The 23,499-nt window shown below is 34.3% G+C and overlaps 2 protein-coding genes across 2 annotated transcripts in view; one reads left to right on the top strand and one right to left on the bottom strand.

Annotated features, from left to right (window-relative positions):
* The window catches only part of LOC149775431 (THO complex subunit 6 homolog), a 65,017-nt gene extending 55,953 nt beyond the window's left edge, over nt 1–9,064 (bottom strand). Inside the window, exons 1-2 of the mRNA XM_089942957.1 lie at nt 8,982–9,064; nt 2,338–2,453 (exon numbers count right to left, since the gene is read on the bottom strand). Coding sequence (XP_089799083.1) covers nt 2,338–2,453; nt 8,982–8,996 — 131 coding nt within the window. The 5' untranslated portion in view covers nt 8,997–9,064. The remainder of the gene's footprint in view (nt 1–2,337; nt 2,454–8,981) is intronic.
* Nucleotides 9,065–9,290: 226 nt separating this feature from the next.
* Nucleotides 9,291–23,499, top strand: part of LOC149775432 (ATP-dependent chromatin remodeler CHD1L-like) — a 79,667-nt gene continuing 65,458 nt past the window's right edge. Inside the window, exons 1-4 of the mRNA XM_089943026.1 lie at nt 9,291–9,438; nt 12,836–12,948; nt 13,494–13,600; nt 16,458–16,587. Coding sequence (XP_089799152.1) covers nt 9,348–9,438; nt 12,836–12,948; nt 13,494–13,600; nt 16,458–16,587 — 441 coding nt within the window. The 5' untranslated portion in view covers nt 9,291–9,347. The remainder of the gene's footprint in view (nt 9,439–12,835; nt 12,949–13,493; nt 13,601–16,457; nt 16,588–23,499) is intronic.

Here is a 23,499-nt window from a genome sequence, read left to right on the forward strand (position 1 = left end):
CAAGACTATAGCAACAATGTTTATCATGATAAAGACTTCAAGACTATAATAAAATTGTGCCCTTCATGATACAGACTTCAAGACTACAGTAACATGACTATACAAGCTAGATATTTTTGCTTTTAATTCTAAAAACTCAACCTGATCAATCAACTAAAAGCATGAAAACTGCACATAGTATTTTAAAACTTAAACAGAGCTAAACAACTAGGATAGCTTGATGCACCTCTAAATCAACATAGGACATCTCTTTTACTCTTAGTGAGTTGCTCTTTGGTTTGACAAAAGGAAGTCTTATTTAATTTGAAACCTTGAGCATGCTGACAAAATAAAACAATTCCATTTTTTAAGTTTACATACCGGTACATTTATTTATTAATATTCACTCCCCTGCTGGGGATCAATTTGTAAGTTCCCATCTTATTTATAGTGTCTGCTTAATTGCATCCACAATCATACAATATGTGTACAAAGCAAATCATGTAACTGATAAATGCGATATAGTACTGTATCTGTTATTTGTATATCATTGATTACACAGTGATCAAAGAAATTTTTTTAATCACTGGCCCTGGGATGGTGACTTAAATAAACTCACAAGCCCTGACTAAAATTCCACAAGCCTGGACTTCAATTTCCACATGCCCAAAATTTCCCCTTTTTTAATACTGTCACCATATATTGCAATAACTAGGGTTCAAAGAGGTTTGAAGGTAAAGCAAGTATCAATAGTGTTCATCGTTACACTGGCCTGCTTCACTAAGTAAAACTCCATCAACCAAATTTATTTTTGTTGGGCTTTGCTGATAAGTAATTGCTTACATCAGTTTAAAAAATGAATTACACCTGCACCCTATTCCAACAACTGAACTGATCATGATTTGAATTCTATATATGCAGTAAAATTGTATTTCAAAGAAACGTTGCTGTTCACAAACTTGTCAAAAATATAATACATATGGCTTAAGCATTCTCATTCAAGGCAATAATATGAAATAACTTTTGTTCTTGTATATGTATCTAGCAGCTCTTTTGATTTACCTATAATGGGTTGTTCCACTTCCTGATCCTACCTATGCAAATTAGCACAATGGGCTCACCCACTGCAACTATTTGAACTGCCCAAGTGATAGTTTTACATCAGCTTTAATCATGACTGTTTTCTGTTTATATGTGATACATGTAATAGGCATATACTGAAAGTGGTGTTTTTTTATACATATATATTGTTATTGTTGAAGATTACTGAACATTGTGCTTTCTGGAAACATGACCGTGTCAGGAGTACAAAAATGTATTTTTGGCATGACATGCCATTCTTCAAATTGATTAGAATCAGATCTAAATTTCATGTTGGGCATTGGTGATCTGATTTAGATTGTGTCGTGTTATGGCAGGTATGTCAACATTTTGCAAATACATTTACACATTTCATGAACGCAATCACAATTTCCTAAGGCAAATTAAAACTAAATTTTTTTTGACAAGCCCGATGGGTACCTCACTTAGAATACAGGACGGGCTTGATCTAAACTTCGAGGAGCCCCAGGCGTTGGGCTATCATATATTTTAAGCACGGTTACCTACAATTACCCATCACTTGTCATGTATGAATAAGAATTAGCTATTCCTTGCTCATGCTGACTTTTTCACCCTAAAATATCCAAGACAACGACAACGTAGTTTAATCTGTCTAGTTCAAAGATCTGGTAAGTGCTGGTTCTATGGAAACATGGCATATATTTTGACAGTTTAAAGCTTTTAATGTTTTTTTTTAATTTACAGTAAATCAGTTTTAGCACAGCATCAAAATATTAGTTAAAAAGTAATGACCCTACTGGGCAAGTGGATTTTGTGTCAGGATAAGTGATTTGTTTTAAAAAGCTACTTGGCCTATGTCTGAAAACATTCTTTTACCATTACCCTTTTTTCATTTTTCATGAAATCCCTTGTGTATAAAGAAATTTCACATGTTTTTCAAATGGAGGCAAGAATTCACCTTTCTTGTTGTCTGTTATAGATTAGACCATACACAAATTCATAACACACAATTGAGGATATTGGCATTTAGTTATTTAACTTCTGTTTCAAATATCTGCATTCCCCCCACCACCAATTGTACATTACTTAAATGTACTAAGCACTTTCTGGCAACATTGTCTGAATAAGGGACCTGCAGAAATGCATAATTTCTTAAAGCTATTTTTAGCTACCCAAGAATCCCCATCTCTAAATTCACAGATCAATTACTGAGATAAGCACAATGCCACTGTAAATGTACTATCTATGTGTCAACTCTCACTGCAGATTAAACTAATGAACTGTACTAATCAAAACCTGAACACAGCAATGTAACCAAAATTGTTGGCTGCAGCCAAAAATTTTCCACATGGTGAAAAGCACTGTGCAAACACTGTTGTGTGAAGTAATTTCCTTGCCGCAAGTCCTCTTTCCTGAAAAGCAGAAAACAAAGTACATTATTTACACTCACTGCCAGAATGTACACTAAAAATATGCAAATTAAGTTCAGAGCTCTCTGTAGCTCTTGAACTCCACAAGTGTACTATCACTTATTGTAGAAATTTGCCCATTCAGTGGTCCGTCAGTGAAAACCTGGAATCTGGGTGAGTAAAGACTCAGAAGTGGGTTAAAAATATTATATTCAAAACCGAGTTTACAAAAATAAACTTAACACCGCACAAATGAGAAAATACGGGTTGTAATAACCAAGGTATCTATATATAAAGAGTAGGTTCCCTTTACTTGAAGTGTAGTGACAGAAAATGTCAGCAACCTGATCAATTAAAATGTTTCATTCCATAATAGTTTGTTATAATAAGGAGATTGTACAGGACCACTGTTTAATTGTGTAAATATCAAATAAAATGACCACTGTGACTTAATACAGCATTTTGGGCCTTTAACATAATAATCACATTAAAACTAGAGAGGGGTTGTGGGTATTCAGACAGTTGTGTGGAACCAGACACTTTCTAACTTATTATCATACAAATATATCATGCCAAGATACCATAAAAGTAAAAGAGACTATGTCTTTTGACATCCGGTACTATTTCAATGATTTATCTCATTATATGGTTGAATGTAAAACATGTAATGCATATACTTTTGTAACATAATCCCTAGATGGAGAGTGGGAGTTATCAATAGTGTTCCTTTTTTAACTGATAGTAATTTATGTGATTGCAAAGTAAGTTTTAGATCTCTGAAAGTATAAATTAGCTAATCTTATTATCAAATGTTTAAATAATACTACATATGTCGCATGAGACCTGAAAACTTGTCCGAATTAATCTAAAATTGTCTGATCAGACACAATCAAGTATCAATCCAGCATGTGTGTGTGTGTGTGATTTGGATTTTTAATGTAGCTTTAATAATTTTTCAGTGATATCACTAAGATGTCTGCAGTGTGGCAGTTTATGGTGATAGCACTGGGGCATCATGCCAAGACATGTAGCATGATGTCCCACCCAGTCACATTATCCTGACACCAGGCCGGCCAGCCCTAACACTAACCTCTTAATGCTGAGCACCAAGTGAGGTAGCTGTTAGTACCATTTTTGTAAGTCTTTGGTATGACTTGGCCAGGTATCGAACTCACGACCTCCATCTGGGGCAGACGCTCTAGCCACATGACTACCAGAGCCGTTAGTATCAATCCAGTGGAATGAAATATCATGTGCTAAATGGTCTATATATATATCACAACAACTTCCAATTAGGAAAAAAAATGATGTGTGTTTCAGCAAACCATTCCTGTATTTTGTTGCCCACCCTAGCACTTTTCTTCCCCTTTGAAAAAAATACTAATTATTATAATATGCATAAATATTACAAAACAACAATACACCTCCCTACTGTAATTTTAAAATCAGTGCAATAGGAAACACAGTTTTGTTTCTCCATATGTAAATGAGATACTAACAAAACGCAAGAACACAACAATACAAAGAAATGAAAGGTACGTAAAGAAATACCATAACTTCATCTTTAATGATGGCAAAGAGCTCATTATTAGAGCTTATGCTGATTTGTTTTAAATTATGCTGACATTAAATATATCTTAAGTGTCAGAATATCCCCAACTTTGTCCTACAACCATGATATGTTCTTATTGCCTAAATAATGGCATTATGTAGCGTGTTCCAGGATCAACTGACAGGGGAACAAGAGGTCAAATTTAAAGGAATATTTCGCAAACTTGGCAGCCCGTATTAATGCTTTTCTACAAATTAAAGTCATATTACTATAGATGGATTTTACTTACTCTCTTTTTTCTAATCCATTAATCTTGAACGGACCCCCTGACCAGCGGCCAAACTGCTTCTTACGGCCAGAATCCCTTGGCACCAATGAGTTTGTGTTCAAAAGTACCCCTCAAGAACAGACACCCCTCTAACATGACCAGCAGCCAGCATATTAGTACAAAAATGTAAAATGTTCCCCTCACAAGTGGCCACTTTTTATTTCAAATGTATTTAGAACCAATAATAAGATATCATACCATGAAGTAAGGTAAGTAATCAGATTATCTCTATTGTCGATACATGTCTCCCAATGTCAATTCCGTGTTTCTGAGAGAAGCATTGACTAAAGTACATGTAACACTAAGATTAATATTAAAACATTGTCTATCAAAGCCACCGTTTACAGGAAATGGGCTCAACAATGTTAGGATCGAATTTTGGGCTTTACACATCTGTCGAGTTCTTCTCTTTGATGATTACAACCGGATGTAACTGTCAAGATCATAACAAGGTCAGCATAGGCTACAAATAGATTTGTGCAATAACTCACACACAAAGAAACTGAATAAACAGGGTACCAGACAAAGACCGAAAAATCATGTAACACATTTATTGCTTCCATTATGAAGGCATTTCGTCCACTCTACAAAAGTTTTGTCTACATAATTAAATCACATAAAGTTAGCAACATCTGAATAAATCATTGCCAAACATTAAAATGTCATCACGTAAATGGAGATGTATTAATATAGAAGAAAGTCAATTATTCTACTTGACATTGAGTGAGGTCATGAGGGGGGACTTGCCGAACAATTTTATGTAGAAAAGACTTGAATAAAGCAATTTTGTGTTGAAAAGACTCGAATAAACAACGTCATAACTGATAAGGAGGTTATTCAGCAGCAGTGGGAAAATGGAGCAAATGTTAAGAGAATTATGTAGGTACCAAGATTTGAATGATGTTTTTGAATGGATTTGCAATGTGCATGACAATAATACCTGCTCGCATATTACACTTACACCAAGAATAAGAATGAATAATGTATTTTCAGTTGAAATAAGTCTATTATTATAACAAAAAGAACCTTTTAATGTTACTTTTAAATGAAGACATTAAATGAAAATATTAAATGCTTTGAAGTATGTAGCGTTCTTACTATGTACATTACACATACTTCTCACCAAAAATTAAGTCCCCCTCTGGAAAGGCCACCCATCTTATAAGGCCAATTTACCGGTGCAGAAGGGGTGGCCGTACAAGAGGGGGGCCCACTGTAAATTAAAATTCTGACAGAAGCAAATGGACTTATTGTCAAGTTCCGTTGACTGACATTTTAGTTGGCTGGAATGCATTGGAAACTGGGAATGCCAAAATCAGGTTGTTGTTGTTGTTGTTGTTATAGAGTTCAATGCCATTTTTCAGCACTTGATAGGCTATACATTGTGGCCTGCAAAAATGGTGGAGGAAGAACTGGGAAAACCCCAGAAAGCCAAAATCAGGTAAAAGGATGAGAGGTACATGTATATTGAAGAAAGAAAAAAAAGCTGTCACAACATTTTCTTTGTATACCTATATTATTTTCATTAAAGAAAAATACTTCAACTTAGTCAATTTGGCTTCTAATTCCCGTCAGTTGACCAGGGAACATGCTATACAATGTTATTATTTAGTCAGTAAGACGGCGATTCCCAAACATAAATATCAGGGTTAATGGCTTAAACTGTAGGACTAACCCCCTCCCCATGCTGTTGTGGGAAACAAATCATTAACATATTATAAAGAGGCTCAAAACTTTGTATTACCCTTCCGTCTTTAAAAATTAAAATCGATTAAAAACGAAAGCGTTTCTGAAAACAACTCATTACTACCTTGAACATAAAATATGGTTTATATCAGTCCTACAATGTAATACCTCGACCCCCAAAACATAAATATCAAGGTCCAGACATCTCGGAAATGGTTACTCATGCGTATTTCAATGCCAATTTTTTATGTGAGACACAGAAAATCACTGAGACAGGAGTCCTCTGTATGCATGTAATTGGTGTGCGGCAAAATTCAAAGACTTGCCAGTCCTGCTTCAGCCACCTGCTTTGTGGGAAAATGTGTTGATCAATTAGCTGTGCTGATATTTGCAATGACAGAAATCAGTGGCTGAAAGACTCCTTGATGTACATGTTGCCATTATAAGAGTACATCAAAAGAGCATGATGCAATAGCTGGGTGGCAAGTTTACAGTGATTGAATTCAGAGGCAGAAAGACCCAGAGATGAACATGTGGTCATTTATAAGAGTACATCAAATAAACAACTTTAGCTTTCATTATTGTATTTATTGCCGAATATGGCGGAATAAGTAGTGCATGTGACCTAAGAATCAAGACATGTTGAGACTTAGACAAAATGCCATTAGCAAATTTGGATAAGTATTTTGGGGTTAAACGGCAAACTTATGAAGATTGTAACGAGATTCATAAGAGTTCTAAAGCTGTTAGAATTGATAGTTCGGATGGGACAGTAGCTAACTGTAAGAAATTGTGTGATGCCTGGCTTAGTGTTTGGAATAAGTTCTTACTTGGATTGACAAAATTCAGTCTCACTCTGATGGACAAACAAGGGCTATGTCTGCATTATAAAGACTGTAGAAATTAAACTCAATGGCAACCAATTGTTCTTCTAATTTTCATAGTTTATTTGAGGGCCAGGGGTCACACTACCAGGAGAAATGGGCGATTAAGTCGCCTAAAAAATGTAAACTTTACCTTCTTCTGTTAGGAAAGTGAAAACGACTTTGCCCTGTGATTTTTTTAAGAGGTACATTGACTGACCATACTTTTTGAGATGCCCCCTTGCCTTAGCCCGGTTAGTTCTATTGTTGTAGCGAAATGTATTCATCAAGACATCAGTAGCTAGGTCTAGTTTTGATATCAACTACGTTGGCAAACAAACTCTTGCCCATTCACAAGCATATATTTTAATAGCTGATTGACCATTAACCCTTTTCCGAGTAAGGTAGCAACTATCACTGCCCAATTTCCGTATGCTATCCTTTGATGATAAAAACATACAAACTTGTGTTTCGAAACTTTAACAATAGTGTGTAAATAGCAATTTGTGTTTTAAGATCAGAATCGGTGATCTGGATATATATTAACTGCATCTTGTACACTATTTCGTCATAAAATTAATTTGAAACTGTAAGTGAACAAGTAGGCCTAACAGGAAACAATGGCGGACATTGCTAAGCCTGGGATGCACCAGTTTTTTAGATTGTCTGTTTTTGTAAATCACTGGGCAAATATATTCAGAAAAATATACAATTCATTAGAAGCAAAGGCTAGGTATTATTTTATTAAAGACGTAACTTTAAAATGCAAATTATGTAGGTCAGAAACGTGTGGGACAATGCTATGTTGTGGAATTCACGAGATGCTTTGTAAGGTGTAAGTTGTTTTCTGACATGACACATATTTGTGAAAATATGGAAAAAAGCAGAAAAGCAGATACTATTTAACCATTGCCTAAAATTACTACAAGTATTTAGACAAATACAAAAACCATACATTTGCAATCCTGTCAATGAACTATTATAATAAAGCTATACTAAAGTGAGCGATTACATTATGAAAACATCTTCTAAAAATAGATGCACTCATGTCTGTGCACAGGGGCTCATATCATTGCTTATGACTGACCTGTCATACAATTAGAAATCTTTAAAAGTGCCATTATTGTGAACTTTTAGAAAGTATAAATAAATAAAAGATATTTAAAAAATTGATTAAGGTTAGTCCATTAAGCATTTTTACTAACTTGAAATTACAGTAATATAATCTGGTTACTCGGTTTAAATTTGTTACAATGTAGTTTCTGTTATTCTCTTTTAGAGTCACATGGCCAAAATAATGTCTACTTGAAAAAAAAAGTATTGCTTAAATCCAAAGTTAAATGCAAATATGAATACTGGAGAATAATTCAACTAAGAACATATACGCGAAACGTGTATATATATATATAATTTCTTGTTTCGCGTCCACTTCTCGCTGTTGAGGTCTTGTTTCTCCGTGTTCTGTCCAAAAGAAGTCACTTATCCCTAAAATTTAAGTCTAGCTTGACCCCTGGAGGGTTCTGTAACTTTTGCTGGTGGGACTCCTATTTTTACCAAAATAGGAGTCAGGGACTTCTAGTTTCAAAATCTTATCGAGACCACTGAAGGTCGATTTCTTACACTGTAGGAATAGGTTTATACATACAGATTTTTTCCCCAAATAATTTTTGTAGCATTACACCTAGTCCTACAATGTAAGACATATCACGTGTTGTTTTTGTTTTAGAGCTTAACGCCCACAACATAAATATCAGCGTCGAGGTCTTACATGTCGGACTAGCATTACGCCGAGATTCATATATACCACTGATTAGATTTATAAGACAAATCAACGACTCTAATTTCTATTACAGAAAAAAACCACAGAAATGGAATTTAAGTAACTGCATAACATCGTCTGAGAGGCCATATTTTTTTTTTTTGTTACAAGGTCTTAGCGTAGATCACTATGGATGATTGATTCTTCCCATCGAAATTAGGGTACTCGTTGGAGACGGCCCTACACAAGTACATGATATTTAATTAATAGATGCTGTTTTGATCATGCAAACAATACACGTATTACTATAAATGCTACAAAATATTCGAGTGCGAATGCGTACCCTAGATTCTTTCATATTTCGTTATCGATAATTTTGAACTCCCGCGATAGGCCAACTCGGTTCTTACTCAATTTTTGTACTCTTTAAAAACATCGCTAGATATGAATGCTATTTTGTCTACTTGCAGACGCATTATAAATGGAATGTCGTTAATCAGGCATTGAAATGTTTATTTAATTGAAATTGTTAAAAGAAAGTTTTCTAAAATTTCTCAAAGTGCGAAATTATAAATGAATATTGTTCATTTGTGATAACATTTTACTTTGTCACCGCATTATTGCAGAGTTATATCCCATTTGTTTTGTAGCTGAGTGTAAGAGTGCATAACCGTCCTTACATTGTCGGCAAAATATTCGTAATGACATAATGGATCCAGAACTCAGTGACAGTGACTCTGATGAAGACAGGAAGACATATATAAAGGACATATCAGAACTAAGCAAATGTGGATGGGGTGGTATGATTTTAGAAGAATATCTTATTTGTTAAAAATTGTCTCAACCTTAATTCTGCTCAGTAGTAGCCTACAGCTTAGAACCTGGTTCTACTATAATAAAATAATATAGGCTAAAGACCGCAAGACATCCGAAGACTACCCGAAATAACCGCAAGAATACCCCAAAATACCTGTAGCTACCTATGATACACGAATACAATAAAATAAAATACCCCCAACCCCATTAGTTTTTCGAGACAAAATTCGTAAAATTCTGCTCTGTAATTATCGAGTAAGTTCGGTAGTTTTATTTTCCCCGATTACTAGAAATTCCGAAATACGCTAAAAAACCGAAATACTCGGTTGAATTTGTTTTTATTCAATTGGACAAGTATGATAAATCGTGAATCGGTCAGAACTTAAAATATAAGAGTGATAATATGATTGTGAGAATACAGAATGTGTACTTACATACTTTGGTGGAAATATCATATACTTATGTGTTTTAAAGTAAGTAAAGGCATAACAGAAATTCAAAATGAGGTTAAAGCTGTCCAATCAAGTATGACCAAGTGATTTCATTACACGAATGGAGCAATACATAGAAAATTGTAAATAGTTCCTATAAAACTCACAAAAATCACATTTTATATTTCTTTTATATCATTATTCAAACAGATACAAATCATGCTACAGTTATCTTCATGAGAATTATGGTAAAAAATATGCTAATTTTAGTTTTTGAGTGTATTTCCCTGTTTCTAGTAACCCATTTTTCTCTTGTCGGTAATTGCCATTGGAAAGAAGTCTTCTTTTCTAAATACAGACCTAGCAAGAGACATGAAAAATGTAATGCTTTAAATTTTTTAAAATATAAATACAATTAATGTTCATGTCTCATGTCTGATAAATTTATGATAATGAAATGTTCAAGTTTTGCAGAGTTCTTTCTCTTTCTCTCTTGGATGGAAAATAATGACACTAGCATTCTAGAAAATTAAGACTAAACAAAGTGTCAACCATATAGTATGTATGTATGTATGTATGTATGTATGTATGTATGTATGTGTCTGTGTGTATGTATGTGTTTGTGTAATAAAAAAGGAAGAAAAATAGAGAAAAGAAGACACAAGAAAGAACGTAAATAAAAATGGTAATATAAAGACCACCTCCTCATGGATTCATATGGATAAATGAAAAAAGTATTTATTCTTTTAGTACTAATATTAGTACCCTTACTCGTACCTTGTGGACAGGGTACTAACATGAGCATATATGTGTTAATGGAGCAAGCCGGGTGTGATTCACACCCGGTGCTCTTTTAGCCTAAAAATAACACTTTAAACAAATTCCTTACATAGAATCCCATCAATTGAGTAGTCCTCTTATTTAATACTGGAAGTATCGAAAATCATTGTAGAAATAGTTGTAAAATCTCGTTTACCTTTTTTAGCCGATATTTTTGTTTAGTTTATCTGCCATATTATTTCAAATAATGATTACTTCCGTTCTCAGCCTTGTTTGTTTGTGTGACATATAAGGACATTGACGCTTTATTTGGAAATGTAAACAAATCGTAGTAAAAATTAGGCGCCGATTGCGTCATAAATTCTGAGCATTAAAAGTAAATATGGTTTATCGGCAACTTTGAAATTCCACCAAGAAGCGATTATTCGCACTTGATTGATAATAATATAGCGTAGAATATCCAAAATATGGTCTGGCAAACCTTACATAGAAAAGGGGGCACGGCGAGAGTCTCGTGTTATCTGTCATGGTGGACAGGATAAGGTTAGAGTAACCATGCCAATTTATTTTATCGTGTAAGGACTTAATAAATTCAAAATAAGCCAAACTTCTTTCACAACATGATTATACTTATGTAGTTGATTTCTACACGGTTTGTTTTCTGACTTTAGTGATGATTTTTTTTGCTCCATTACATGATATGGGATCAGTTCTTAGCCTCAACCACAACAAATCAAGTTGAGGCTACGAACTCGTAGCTATTTATTCTTTATACTTTGCAGCGCATTTAGTATTCATTTATCCATATGATACAGAACACTCTTTTATCCAGTACTTACTGTGAGATGCACAAACAATAACTCTTTCTTCACTGTGTGGGACTGTCACTATGTAGTCAGCTTAAAAATGCTTACTGGATTTTTAAGTTTCTATATTTGGGTATTTAAGATTAAATTAAATGATTTATGCTCAATTGAGAAAAAGAATTTCAATAGTATAACATAATTTGAGGTGTCTGGGTGTTTTAAAGAAACTTGAGGTGTCTTGGGGTAATTAGTCGCTCTAATATAGGCCCTGCAGTTTAGAAATAATGTTTTCTAATTAGAATTAAATGCCAATGCTATTCACTTGAAATATATATTATTAAGTACCATAAATTAAACCAAGAGATTAAGAAAGATGTAATTTGTAATTTGGGATGAATGACCTGATGTTGTTGTTGTTGTTGTTGTTGTTGTGGGGTTTAACGCCATTTTTCAGCACGATAGGCTATACATGGCGGCCAGTAATAATGGTGGAGGAAGAACCCGGAAAACCCGGAAAGAACCACCGACCCACGAGAAGCTACTGGCAAGCTTTCTCACATGCCCACATTGGCTGAATCTTAGACTCGAACCGCCGCAGACAGAGGTGAGATGGCAGTGATCCGTAACGAAGAGCGCTTTAGACCACTCGGCCACTCGGGGCCCCATGACCTGATGTTCCTGTCTGCAGAACTACTGAGGTTTAGTGAAGAACCCAGCTGTCATAGTAGAAGTACTCCATTAAAAAGGAAGAAAGAGATGAATATAAAGAAATGAAGATCAAAAATGCTTGTCAGATATATGTGTACTGATTGACATGGTATGTGAGGACTTATGCATCACCTTATAGCTTGTCGACATTTCTAACCTTTATGAAGTGGGATTTTTTAAAGTTTCTTTTTAAATTGAGGCAGACTATTGATAAAAATTTTGATGAGATTAGATAACATTTAAATATTTTTAGAATTGAGAAGTTTTAGTGAAAACAGTTAGTCTTTGGCTTGGTTTAATTTTATTGTTCTGCAGTTCAGCTGAAATACTTCTCTGCAGTTATAATAAATCATGAAAATCTGGTACGGGAAAGAAATACAGATATTTAAGTTGGTCTTTTGGAGATTTTACATGTTGTCATAAGAGCTAAAATTGTGCCAAAGCACCACTTTGTGTTGCACTCACTTTAAACTTAAAACCTCTTTTGAATATAAGAATGTAAAATCTTATCTTTTCTGTCTTTCTCTTTGTTTTCCCAATGTATGCAAGTTCTTGAACTGTACTTATTTGTTTTAAAAAGCAAAATGAAACCAATGATGTTGAGAGAAGTTCATATGTTGTCAATAACTTCAAAGCACATTATATTTTTGCTTAAGGTTTAAGCTTGCGGACATATCAGTTAGCTGGCACTAACTGGTTGATCAGCTGTTATTATCAAGAGCATGGTTGTATTCTGGGAGATGAGATGGGACTTGGGAAAACATGCCAGGTATGTATATCTTCAAAGCATATGAGAAAATATGATCAAAACATACATAATTTTCAACATTATTTAACTTTAGTTTTATGGTTCCATCTGCCCATGGTTGAAATTCAAACCTAAAATAGCTCCATCTCCTTAGACAGAAGTCTTTATATCACTCTCAAGGTCACATCATATTAACCCCATGTTCCCATTATATATACTGTCAAGTTACAGTTGTACAGATCACTTTGTTAATGGATCACCTTCTTGAAAGACCTGAATCTCAGTGTATTCATTAATTGATTACATGACAGCTGGTTGATTGATTAATAATGCCCCAGGAGGAGGATTGCAAAAAAATGGTCTCGAAATCAGTTGTTCTTTTTTCTATGTGAAAATTAGGTAACCTACATGAAAAATGTCATCAGAGCTATATGACATACAAAATTATTTGTCCCAAAAATGTAAGGTTTAAATAAATTTAACTGTACTAAAATTGCTAAAATTAAATGTATGGCAAGGACCGTGATCTGCCATTCATTTTACAATTATGGTATTTTATCTTTCAGACCATTGCTTTAATTGTTTACCTCCATCACCATGAGAAATCTAGCAAGCCCAGTCTGGTGGTGTGCCCTCGCTCAGTGTTGGAAAACTGGGAACAGGAGTTCAGAAGGTGTGTTGTCCACTTAAACCATTCTATAAATAACAATGAAGGGACCACAAAATTGTGTCCTTTATGGACAAGTGTCAGTGATAAAAAGTTAAACATGTAAATAAACTTTAGACATTTTGTTAATTTTTACTTGATAAGAACGCATCCTATAAATGGAAATGTTCACTCTGGAATGGTTTACTAAAATGTGATTATATTTTAGGTCTTTCTTTGTATGAAAGTCTTGGTACATTCTGTTGTTATTTGACTAATTATACTCTGCACTAATGCAGCAAGGAATTATTATTGTGTCATTGTATATTCATATAGAGTATTTACCATAGAGACAATGGTATCCCTAAAAAAATTGTAATGCTTTAACATAGTTCTTTTTTGTTAATTGAAAACTTAAAATGACATATTCAGTGTGTTATAACATTGTCAGTGTGACATCACTTTTAAACTAGTTGGCATAATAAAATAAAGTCTGGGAGAGATTAGATGCAAGTTACAACTTTTGTCTCTTATTCAATAAGAAAAAGATAAATTCTTTTACAGTCGTTGTATCTGTAATAGCAGTTTGGTGAACAAAATGTCATGGCCAATGAATAGTGTTTGAGACTGCTGGAAATCTTTAGTGATTTATCACTTGCTATAAATCAACCATGTGTTTTTTGTTGCAGAAAACTTGTGTGATGAGTAATTGTGTCATTCTGAATTTTAGGAAAAAAATCACTAATATTCCCTTTTCTTTATGTATTTGGTTATAGATATTCAACTTATAAAACATTTTTTACCGTGTAAAATACTCAATCTAGATACACCACTCCCTCGATAACTCGTGCCCTGATAAATTGTGCACCTGCGTATAATATGGGGTCCGGAATGGATCCCATTTTTTAAAACCCCAAAATACCCCAAAAGTGATCTCTCTTTGTTTGAACTTGAAGAAAATTGCGATCAAATATGGTAATGGAAACTTCATTGTATCGCTCGTTTTGACATTGAAAACGGTAGATAGTACCCAGAAATTGTAATCAACACTATGAAATATCAAATATAAAAATAGGTTTTACAATGTTTTACATTTTCTTTCCAAAAGACATTCCTAGTACACTGCAATTAGCGATATGTAAGGAAATTTCAATCAATGAAAATGTCACTTATGCAGAGTGGAGGCAGTACTTTAATAAATAAATACAAATTGATTATTTTTGTTATCAATTGAATCACGTGTACTGTTTCTATCATTTTGTTCCTTTTAAGTGCAATTGTCATAAATGCAATTTGTCTTCTTGTAATTAAACATAAAATGCGTCAATCTACTGTAACAGCTATGGCCGCAAGTGTTTCTCTGAGAGCCTAATTAAGTGCCAACTTCTGGAAGTATTTATTGTATTGTGTCTTTTGAATCAAATAAAGGAGGTGGAATATAAGGAAAGTTAAAGAGCATAAAACTACATCAAACTTAAAATCTAGCAGCCCTGGTCGTATGTCAGGTGAACTCACTTCATTTGATCAATCGAACGCTTATAAATGTTGTTGTGTATGTAACATAAACTATCTTAAATTAACCGACTGTTTCATAAATGATCAAAGATAAAAAGGCAGCCAAGCGAAATGAATACTTTGTAAAATAAAGAGCTTGATTTCACAGATATGGACCATTGTGGGCAAGCGAGTTTCAGAAAATTATTGAACCGGAACTTAGAGATATCATCAACGATGATAAGAAGTTTCATTATTACTTTCAATGAAATCATGACATCAGTATTGTACTAATTGAACAATACAAAAATTGAGTTTCGACATAGATGATTTTCTAACGAAATAAATGTCGCTTATTTTTTTAATTAAAAAAATGAATCTTGTTTGGTGCAGTATCAATAGTTAGTCTAGTTCCCTGCTCTGTGGACTCCCGATTTGGCAGGATGCTATTAAACACCACTACGGGAACCATACTCATCAAGAAAACAAAAAAAGCAGTGACGTAATACACAGATTTTGTTGTTTATAAGTGATAGTTGTTGAAACCAGTTTGAACAATATTTTCTTTGTTGGATCTTTTGAAAATATTGTTTAAAAAGAGTAACAAACAACTTCATTAGAAAAAGCACGTTATTAAAAATTATTATCGACATGATTGTAAAATGAGAATTCAGTCAATAAACAGCCCAGATCCCCCATGCTTTTCTTGATGTCAAAACACCTTTCTTTTCAATTTTTTGAGGTCCCTCAATAACTCGCACCTTGCTTATAGTGCAGTCTATGTTTGTGGACCCCTCTGCACGAGTTATCGAGGTGCATTTAGTAATGTCAGGCACTTTTCTCATATTTGTAATTGCTACATGTCTGCGGCATGATGCCCAGTGCTAGACGTCACTATAAACTGTCACATTGCAGACATCGTAGTGATATGACTAATTTTTTTTTTAAAGCTATGTTAAAAATACAACTCACAACCACAACAACTCATATTTGTAATAACCCTTTCTAAGAGTAGCACAAAAAAGAGCATGGTAGCCTACAGATTCTTTAGTGATTTTAGATTGCTTGATTCATTTTCTTAGTTAAATACTGTAGAGTTTCACAATTAATCATCCTCAAGTTTTCACTATTGTACAGGTTTTTCTAATTTGGCTTATTCATAATGTAATATCAGTCTGATTGATACTTATGTCAGCAATTTTCATGCAAGTATAACAACACCAGAGCTTCTGAGATCAAAGCCCAGTGCAGCCTTGTGCCATATTGGTCTGTGGATAACTCTGGATTGGCTAGTTGCATGCTTCGTTACTTTGATAGCCAGGCCTGACCTCAAACTAGTACAAGCCACAGTGACTGGTTTTAATAAACTATCTTTAATTTCTCGTTTCAGATTTGCTCCTGGTCTGAAGGTTAAGTGCTACATTGGAGATAAAGACAAAAGGACAGAAATTGCTATGGGCATCAAGGCAGACAGATCTAAAGGAATCAAACCATTTGAAGTTCTTCTCACAACATATGAGGTCTAAACTTATCACATTGTATCAAGCCTATAATTATGAAACTATTTTTCCCACCTTTGTAATGCAAGGTCTTAACTTATGTCAATGTATCCAGTCAGTAGTTATGAAACTATTTGTCCCCTGGGGCCTTGATTGGTCAAGTGGTCAAAAGCACTCACCGTTACAGATCACTGCCATCTCTCCTCTGTCAGCGTGGTTCAAGTCTTGGGTTCGGCCTATGTTGGTATGTGAGAAAACTTGCCAGTAGCTTTTCGTGGGTCGGTGGTTCTTTCCTGGGTTTTCCTGGGTTCTTCCTCCGCCATTAATACTGGCCGCCATGTATAGCCTATCTTGTGCTGAAAAATGGTGTTACCCCCCCCCCCCCAACAACAACAACTATTTGTCCCATCTGTGAAGGGCAAGTTATGAACTTATCCTGTTAATGAAGTTCATAATTATGAAACTGTTTATCTCACCTGTGAATGGCAAGTTCTGAACTTGTCCCAATGTATCACGCCCATAATTATGAAACTATCTGTCTCATGTGGATGGCTCAATGTCGGTATAATTTTTTATGGCATTAATAATGATGTGATTATTTCTGTATTTAAAATTTTGGGAATCATATATTTTCCACATCAGTTGCTGTATATAACTGAAACTTTTGTATAATATTACTATATTTCAGTGGTTCAAAACTGACAACCCTTGGGACTAAATTAAACTTTAGTTTTGAGAGGATTTAAGATTACCAAGTTAAAGGATAAGGGGACATAGGGATAAGGAAACTATTTCAGTTTAAAGGGGATTTTGGTTTCCTGACATTTCAGTCTTGAAGGGGCATCAGTGTATATAATGAACATTTGCACCCAGACAAAGTAGGTTTTCCTGATTAACCTGCAACAGCAGCTTTGATGGTGTCAACATTAAGATTCCTTGTTAAAGTTTTTGAAAGTCATATGGCCGCTACAACAGTTGCTGTATCTATTTATAGCATCTAATATTACTGCATGAGAACACTGCAATAACAGTTTATAAAAATTGATACGCTGCCTTTGATGATTATACCTTTTTAATATCATTTATATTTTGTGTGGATTAGAAATGCTATGAATGCCTTGAAATTGTATTGGCTACATTTAAGATTAAGTGAAGGTTTTAAAATAAAAATTATGAATTTGAGGATTAAGGTATACCCCTACAATCATTTTACTAGCAACCCCAGTCAAAATTAGAAAGTCTTCATATTTGCATTTTAATGATTGATTCTTATGGAGCTCATTCAGACCTTTTCAGAACAGTTTTAGCTTCTGAAATATTTTGATTAGTTCAGAAGTTATGACTATTTGAATCTTGGCAAAAATTGTCTTGTCAGTGAATTTTTGCCTTCTTTAAATGCATGTTTCATTCATTTAAGTCGCGGACCCAACACGTTTAATACGATAAGTATTTACATCATAACTTTTGATCTAAAAAAGATATCTCCATGAAACGTGTCAGACTTATTGCATTGTTCCTGTAGAATTCAAATATTTACAATAAATTATACCTATGTCCACTAGATTTCAATGTAGGGAAAAAAATAAGGGGTTAAAAAAATTTTTTTTTCTTCATCCAGACAATTCAGATACTATAAAACATATTTCTTAACAAGTCATTTAATTACGAAGAAAACATTGGCATACATTGTAAACAGTTCATCAATATTTCTATGATCTGAAAATGCCCACTGACGTCCAGAATTTAGACAAATCGCTATGACAAATTTAGGCTTAACTTCCTGAACATTGTCTCTGCTGGGCCATTTAAAAACTCCAGCTTTCCTACATGGTGCCATGAATTTAACTATTAAATTTTTATTATTGTTGCTTTTAATTTCATGAACACATCCAGGGTACCAAGCATCCTGGTATGCAACGATAACATAATCATTTTCCTTAAGCTGGTCTAGAACAGGCAGCTGTTGACATACTGTATTGAGTTCATCTATTTCACTTTCATAAAGTTCATCATTGCCATTCAGATTTCGTTTTCCCTTCTTTGGTGGCGGTTCATTCATTTGGTCCAATATTTCACTGTACACACGTTTCTGGTGTTCTTTATGTTTAAGATGCAAGTCTTTTCCACCATGGCGTGCACTCTTCCACAATGACTCTTTTTCTGTGGGAGTCGTACTCTCATTCCACTCTTTCATTCTGATACGGTTTCTCTTGAGTAGTTGAATGGAGGAGTGGTGGTGCAAGGAGGCATTTGGTCTATGCTTCTGACTGTTATCAAGGTCTCCAAAGTGGTGTTCACAGCCAAGATTGGTCACTTGCGTGAACTGTGTCCTCATCATTGTCTTTGGATCTGCTGCTTCACTGAACTGCCCACCAGGCAAGAAATCAGAGAGTTGTTTTTCAATAGTTACTACCACTGACTTACACATAGAAGTAATAACTTGATTCAGTAATTTTCTGTCAATCTTTATAGATTTTATGACTTCATAGAAGCGTTGCTCAATTGCAATGTCATAAACCTCGCCCAACCAATGTTCATCACTTTCAGTCAGTTTGGGTTTCTCCACACAATCTTTTAAATACTTCTGCAAGTTTTGAATGTATACATACAATTCTAAGTATAGCACTTTCCCCGATGTAATGAGTTCCCAGTATGGGCCAGTCACTTTAACATACACAAACCCTAGAGCTAGCAACATAGTCACAATATGGTCAGAGTTTAAATCTGCATCGACAGGTAGAATTTTTTTGTTTGGTACATGTACAATTCTGATGAATGTCCGGAAATCCAGGTGATGTACTAGAATCTCAGCTGCTGTTTGGAATAAACCATTAAACCTATTGTCGCGATAGTTCCCAACTGTCGACTTGATTTCTGGAATAAAATATTTGTATCTTTAAATAAAACATGAACTGAAGTAAAAAAATAAAAGATTTAAAAGCAGTTATACCGATTATTCCCAGCATGTCAATTTTCGATGTTGCATTTCCACAAAAGTTGCAAAATATATAATAATCACCATTCAAATGACTGAATTAAAAGAAAAAAGTTAAAATGCACTGCAACTCCAAGGTTTTGGTACGTTTAAGCATAATATGGTCACAGTGGTCTGTGGATTATAGCTTAAAATGAAAAATTCTCTCCAACTCCGATCAGTAAACAATATACCTTTTTCAGTACAGTAGGCTTCCCATCGATCGCGCAGTCCAAGGTGGTCGCCGGCCGGCCCAAAAGTGTCTGATGTCGTATGGACAACTTGCTCAATGATGATACCTGCCTTGGACCAGAATTTAAAGATTGGCGGGCTGTCTCATCCTATTGGGCCATACTGGTCTACCAAAGATTTTTCCAGTACTTTAATGTCATTACATATATATCCATGAAAACCCAACAAGACATGGGCCGTACAATGAAAGTTTTTTAACAGACTGTTTGTCAAAGTCATTCTCACAACTTTTTAACATTTCATCCCTCCACTCATTTATAAGTTTGTCAGCCAGCTTCTCATTACTAGCACGATCACTCATTGTGAATGCAAGCTTAGCAACGGAATTAACAATAAAATCCTCATTAGGTTGTTTTCTGAATGATTTGCTTCTTATGTCGGCTATTTCAGTGAGGTGATTTTTTGTAACATCTGTAATGATTTTGGCGGTTTCTCTTGAAACGTGGGTAAATCCCAGACTGGCAATCTCACCATTGTCTAGTGTTACCACTGTGTCAATTATTTTCTGTTTACGCCTGGTAGTCCCATCCCGATTAAGACCCCAATTTTTACAATTGTCTATTTTTTTAGCAATTTATGCCTTCGCAATGAAATGTCCTTCGTCTATAACTGTTTGTACTGTTGTGCTATTTAGTAACTCATTTTTGTCAAGCTTTTTTTCAAAAGTATTTCTGATACAACTTCAGTGACAGGTGTCACTTTCTCCGTGGCAACTTCCAGACCTGCCAGCTGGATTACACACAACCTTAGTTTATGACTGTAAGTTCCATCTGTTTGGTTTGTTTTGATTTGATTTTCTTTCATTTCCTGTAAGTCTTCAATTTTATCCTGTAACTCGCACACCATTAGGTCTTTTTCTGATAACTTATGAGTCAATGTAGCTAGTTTCAAATTGGTGTCTCTTTTTGTTGATGTCATAGTTTTCATTGTGTTGTCATATTTCATTTTAGATATAGACTATTTCAGTAGAGACACTTTGCTTCTGAGCTTACTGTTTGATTTTTGAGCAGTTACTTTTCTTGACTTTTCAGTGACGATTTTTTGGGTGAGCAGTTGATGCTGCTCTTGAAGTTCCTCATGGTCTCTTCTTAACAATTCCAATTCCTCAATGTGTTTGCGACAGGCACCTTCTGCTTTGTGAAGCTTTGATGTTGTTTTTTTGTTAAGCTGCTGAAGTTCATGAAAACAATGATTATTGATTTTTTATGTGCAATCTCTTTTGTTGACATTTTTTACAGAATAGTGACCGATTCGAATATTAATTGAGTCTAATTTTTGTCTGTATTGAGCTTCCTGGTTTTTTAATACATGCAGTTTTTTTGATTGTTTGCTGCACAAATACTTTTTCATGTTTCACTGTTTTGTGAAGTTGTTTTCTGTTTCATTTTCAGTTTGCATGCCAATATTTTTAGAGCTGTAAGTAATATCTGGCAACTGAACTTCATTGCTTTGACACGCTGTGTCTGACTCTTTTTCATTGCAGCAACTGTTTTCTGTCACATGATATGAATTTTTTATTGGCACTGATGTCAGTAGCAACAATTTTGCCATTGGTTATTTTGCATTAAAATCAAAAAAAAATCTCCAAAATTTGTTTAAACAGGAATAACATCATTTTTGTATCCTGTATAAGTATTGTGGTTGTAAATGAGGCACCTGGATATTATTTCAGTAAATTTCTCCTGAAACTGAGATTTTAAATTTATATATCTTGTTTGCTAGACTTAAGACAGTGTGATTATTTCTTTACAAAGGCAGAGATCATAGTGGAAAAGGTGAAAAACTATGAGATTTTAGATTGGCACAGCTAGAAGTTCTTTTATTGTTTAGAACATATTTGATGAATTCCTCAAGTTTGAAGAAATCCTTAGGTGCTCCTGAGAAATATAATAAAACTATTGTAAAAGAAAGATAAATTTATTAACTAAAAACTGTTTTAAAAATCAATTTAATTCTTGATGACTGCTGAATCATCAGTCAATAAAACTATAAACTACTATTGCCTACCAAGTAGTAAGTAAGAGAGGGCAGAAACTCAACTGAAGTTTTTTAGCTGTGAATTGAAACTGACACTCTGAAAGGAATGACTTCTAATATTTCAGTTTGTGTGATACACTTTGAAAAAGATAAATCATGCAGAAAATTATGAGAAAAATAAAATGTCTTGCATTCAGAAATTAAACTTTTAAGTGGTTTTAATCTTAAATTGACATAAAATGGATATAATAAAGCCAATCACATGCTTACTTAAACAATCTGACTAAAATCAGATCTCCATGTGGAGATCAGACAGACACTGATAATATTTAAAGTTTTGGTGTCCTTTGGAATTGCCAGTGTTTCTTTGTGCAAATTGCATACACCAGTTACACCACATAATGTTTCTTTCCTCATCATAATTCAGCCCTTCCCCATCTTTTGTCCATTTCTTCTGAAACTTTCCATTATACTTTTCCCTATCATAAGAATTATTCTTCATCATTTTCATTCAACTTTTGCTTTTTTTCCGGTGGCTGAACACCTTCTATCAAATGCCACATGTCTTACAAGGAGGGAATTGTGCCTTGTTTTGAAATATGAGATGTTATAGTATAGCTGATGTGAATTATTTAAAGCAAGAAAAGGAATGGCACAGTGTCCTTGATATAAGAAAGTCAGAGCAAGAAACACTTTTCAAAACAAGTGTCTTTGCCCCAGCCCACAGTTAAATGGCCTCTCCCTAACAAAGACTTAACTTCAGCTATGTTCTCCTTGATCAAAGCAGTGGCTATTGTAAACACTGTTATAAAAATTAGTATCAGAAGATAGTGTTAGTTTCAGCTTGGAAAAGGTGTGTTCCCATCAAATGAAGCCATCTGACACTCGGCACATTGTATTTAAAAGCTCCAATTAAGTTTGGTAATTGTTCCTAATTAATCGAACCTCAGTGTATTGTTGAAATTAATAATAAGGCAGAAAATTTTTAAATCTTAGATGTCCATGCTCAGAAATTTTAATTCCCAACAAATGTACGGCATTTTAATTCCCAACAAATGTACGGCATTCTGCTTGGATATCTCCATGTTTATTCAATTATTTGTTCATTTTTGTAAGGGAAAAATATATAAAATATTCTAATCATCATAGAAAAAGTAATTGTATGGAAAGGATGTGTCAGTAATGTAATCATAATAAATTGATCTAATTCTTATAATTATTTCGATGGAAATGTAAAATATGGTTTCCTGTTTGTGACTGTTGGAGCGTTTGGGTAGCGAGCAAAAAAGAACAACCTTAAATAAAAAAAAGTGTGAAAGTGGGAACTAATTTCTTTGAATAGTTTTTGTCGTGTTCTTTTGTGTTGTATACCGCTTAATAGTTTGTTACTGTGGTCGAGTGAATAAAGTGTGATACCACATCATTTTTTCATTTAATTCGTTATCAGATTAAATAGGATCAATTACCAAACTTCTGTTGTTAATGACGGGACCATAATTTGCGCTGTTAAGTGAAATGCACAAAATCAGATGGATTCTTGTTACAGAAGCGCACCTTCCCGAGGCAGAAATTGACTTCATCTTCTCATGCTAATATTTTATGACTGTGTTTACAATGGCCACTGCTTTGATTCTACAGAACATCTGCTAAGTCAAGTCATTATTAGGGAATGGCGTAAACAAACACTGACTATTGATAACCGAAACTTACTAGACCATCGGACTATTAAC

The sequence above is a fragment of the Sinohyriopsis cumingii genome, chromosome 19, assembly GCF_028554795.1.
Source record: "Sinohyriopsis cumingii isolate HCF-2022 chromosome 19, ASM2855479v2, whole genome shotgun sequence".
Taxonomy (NCBI): domain Eukaryota; kingdom Metazoa; phylum Mollusca; class Bivalvia; order Unionida; family Unionidae; genus Sinohyriopsis; species Sinohyriopsis cumingii.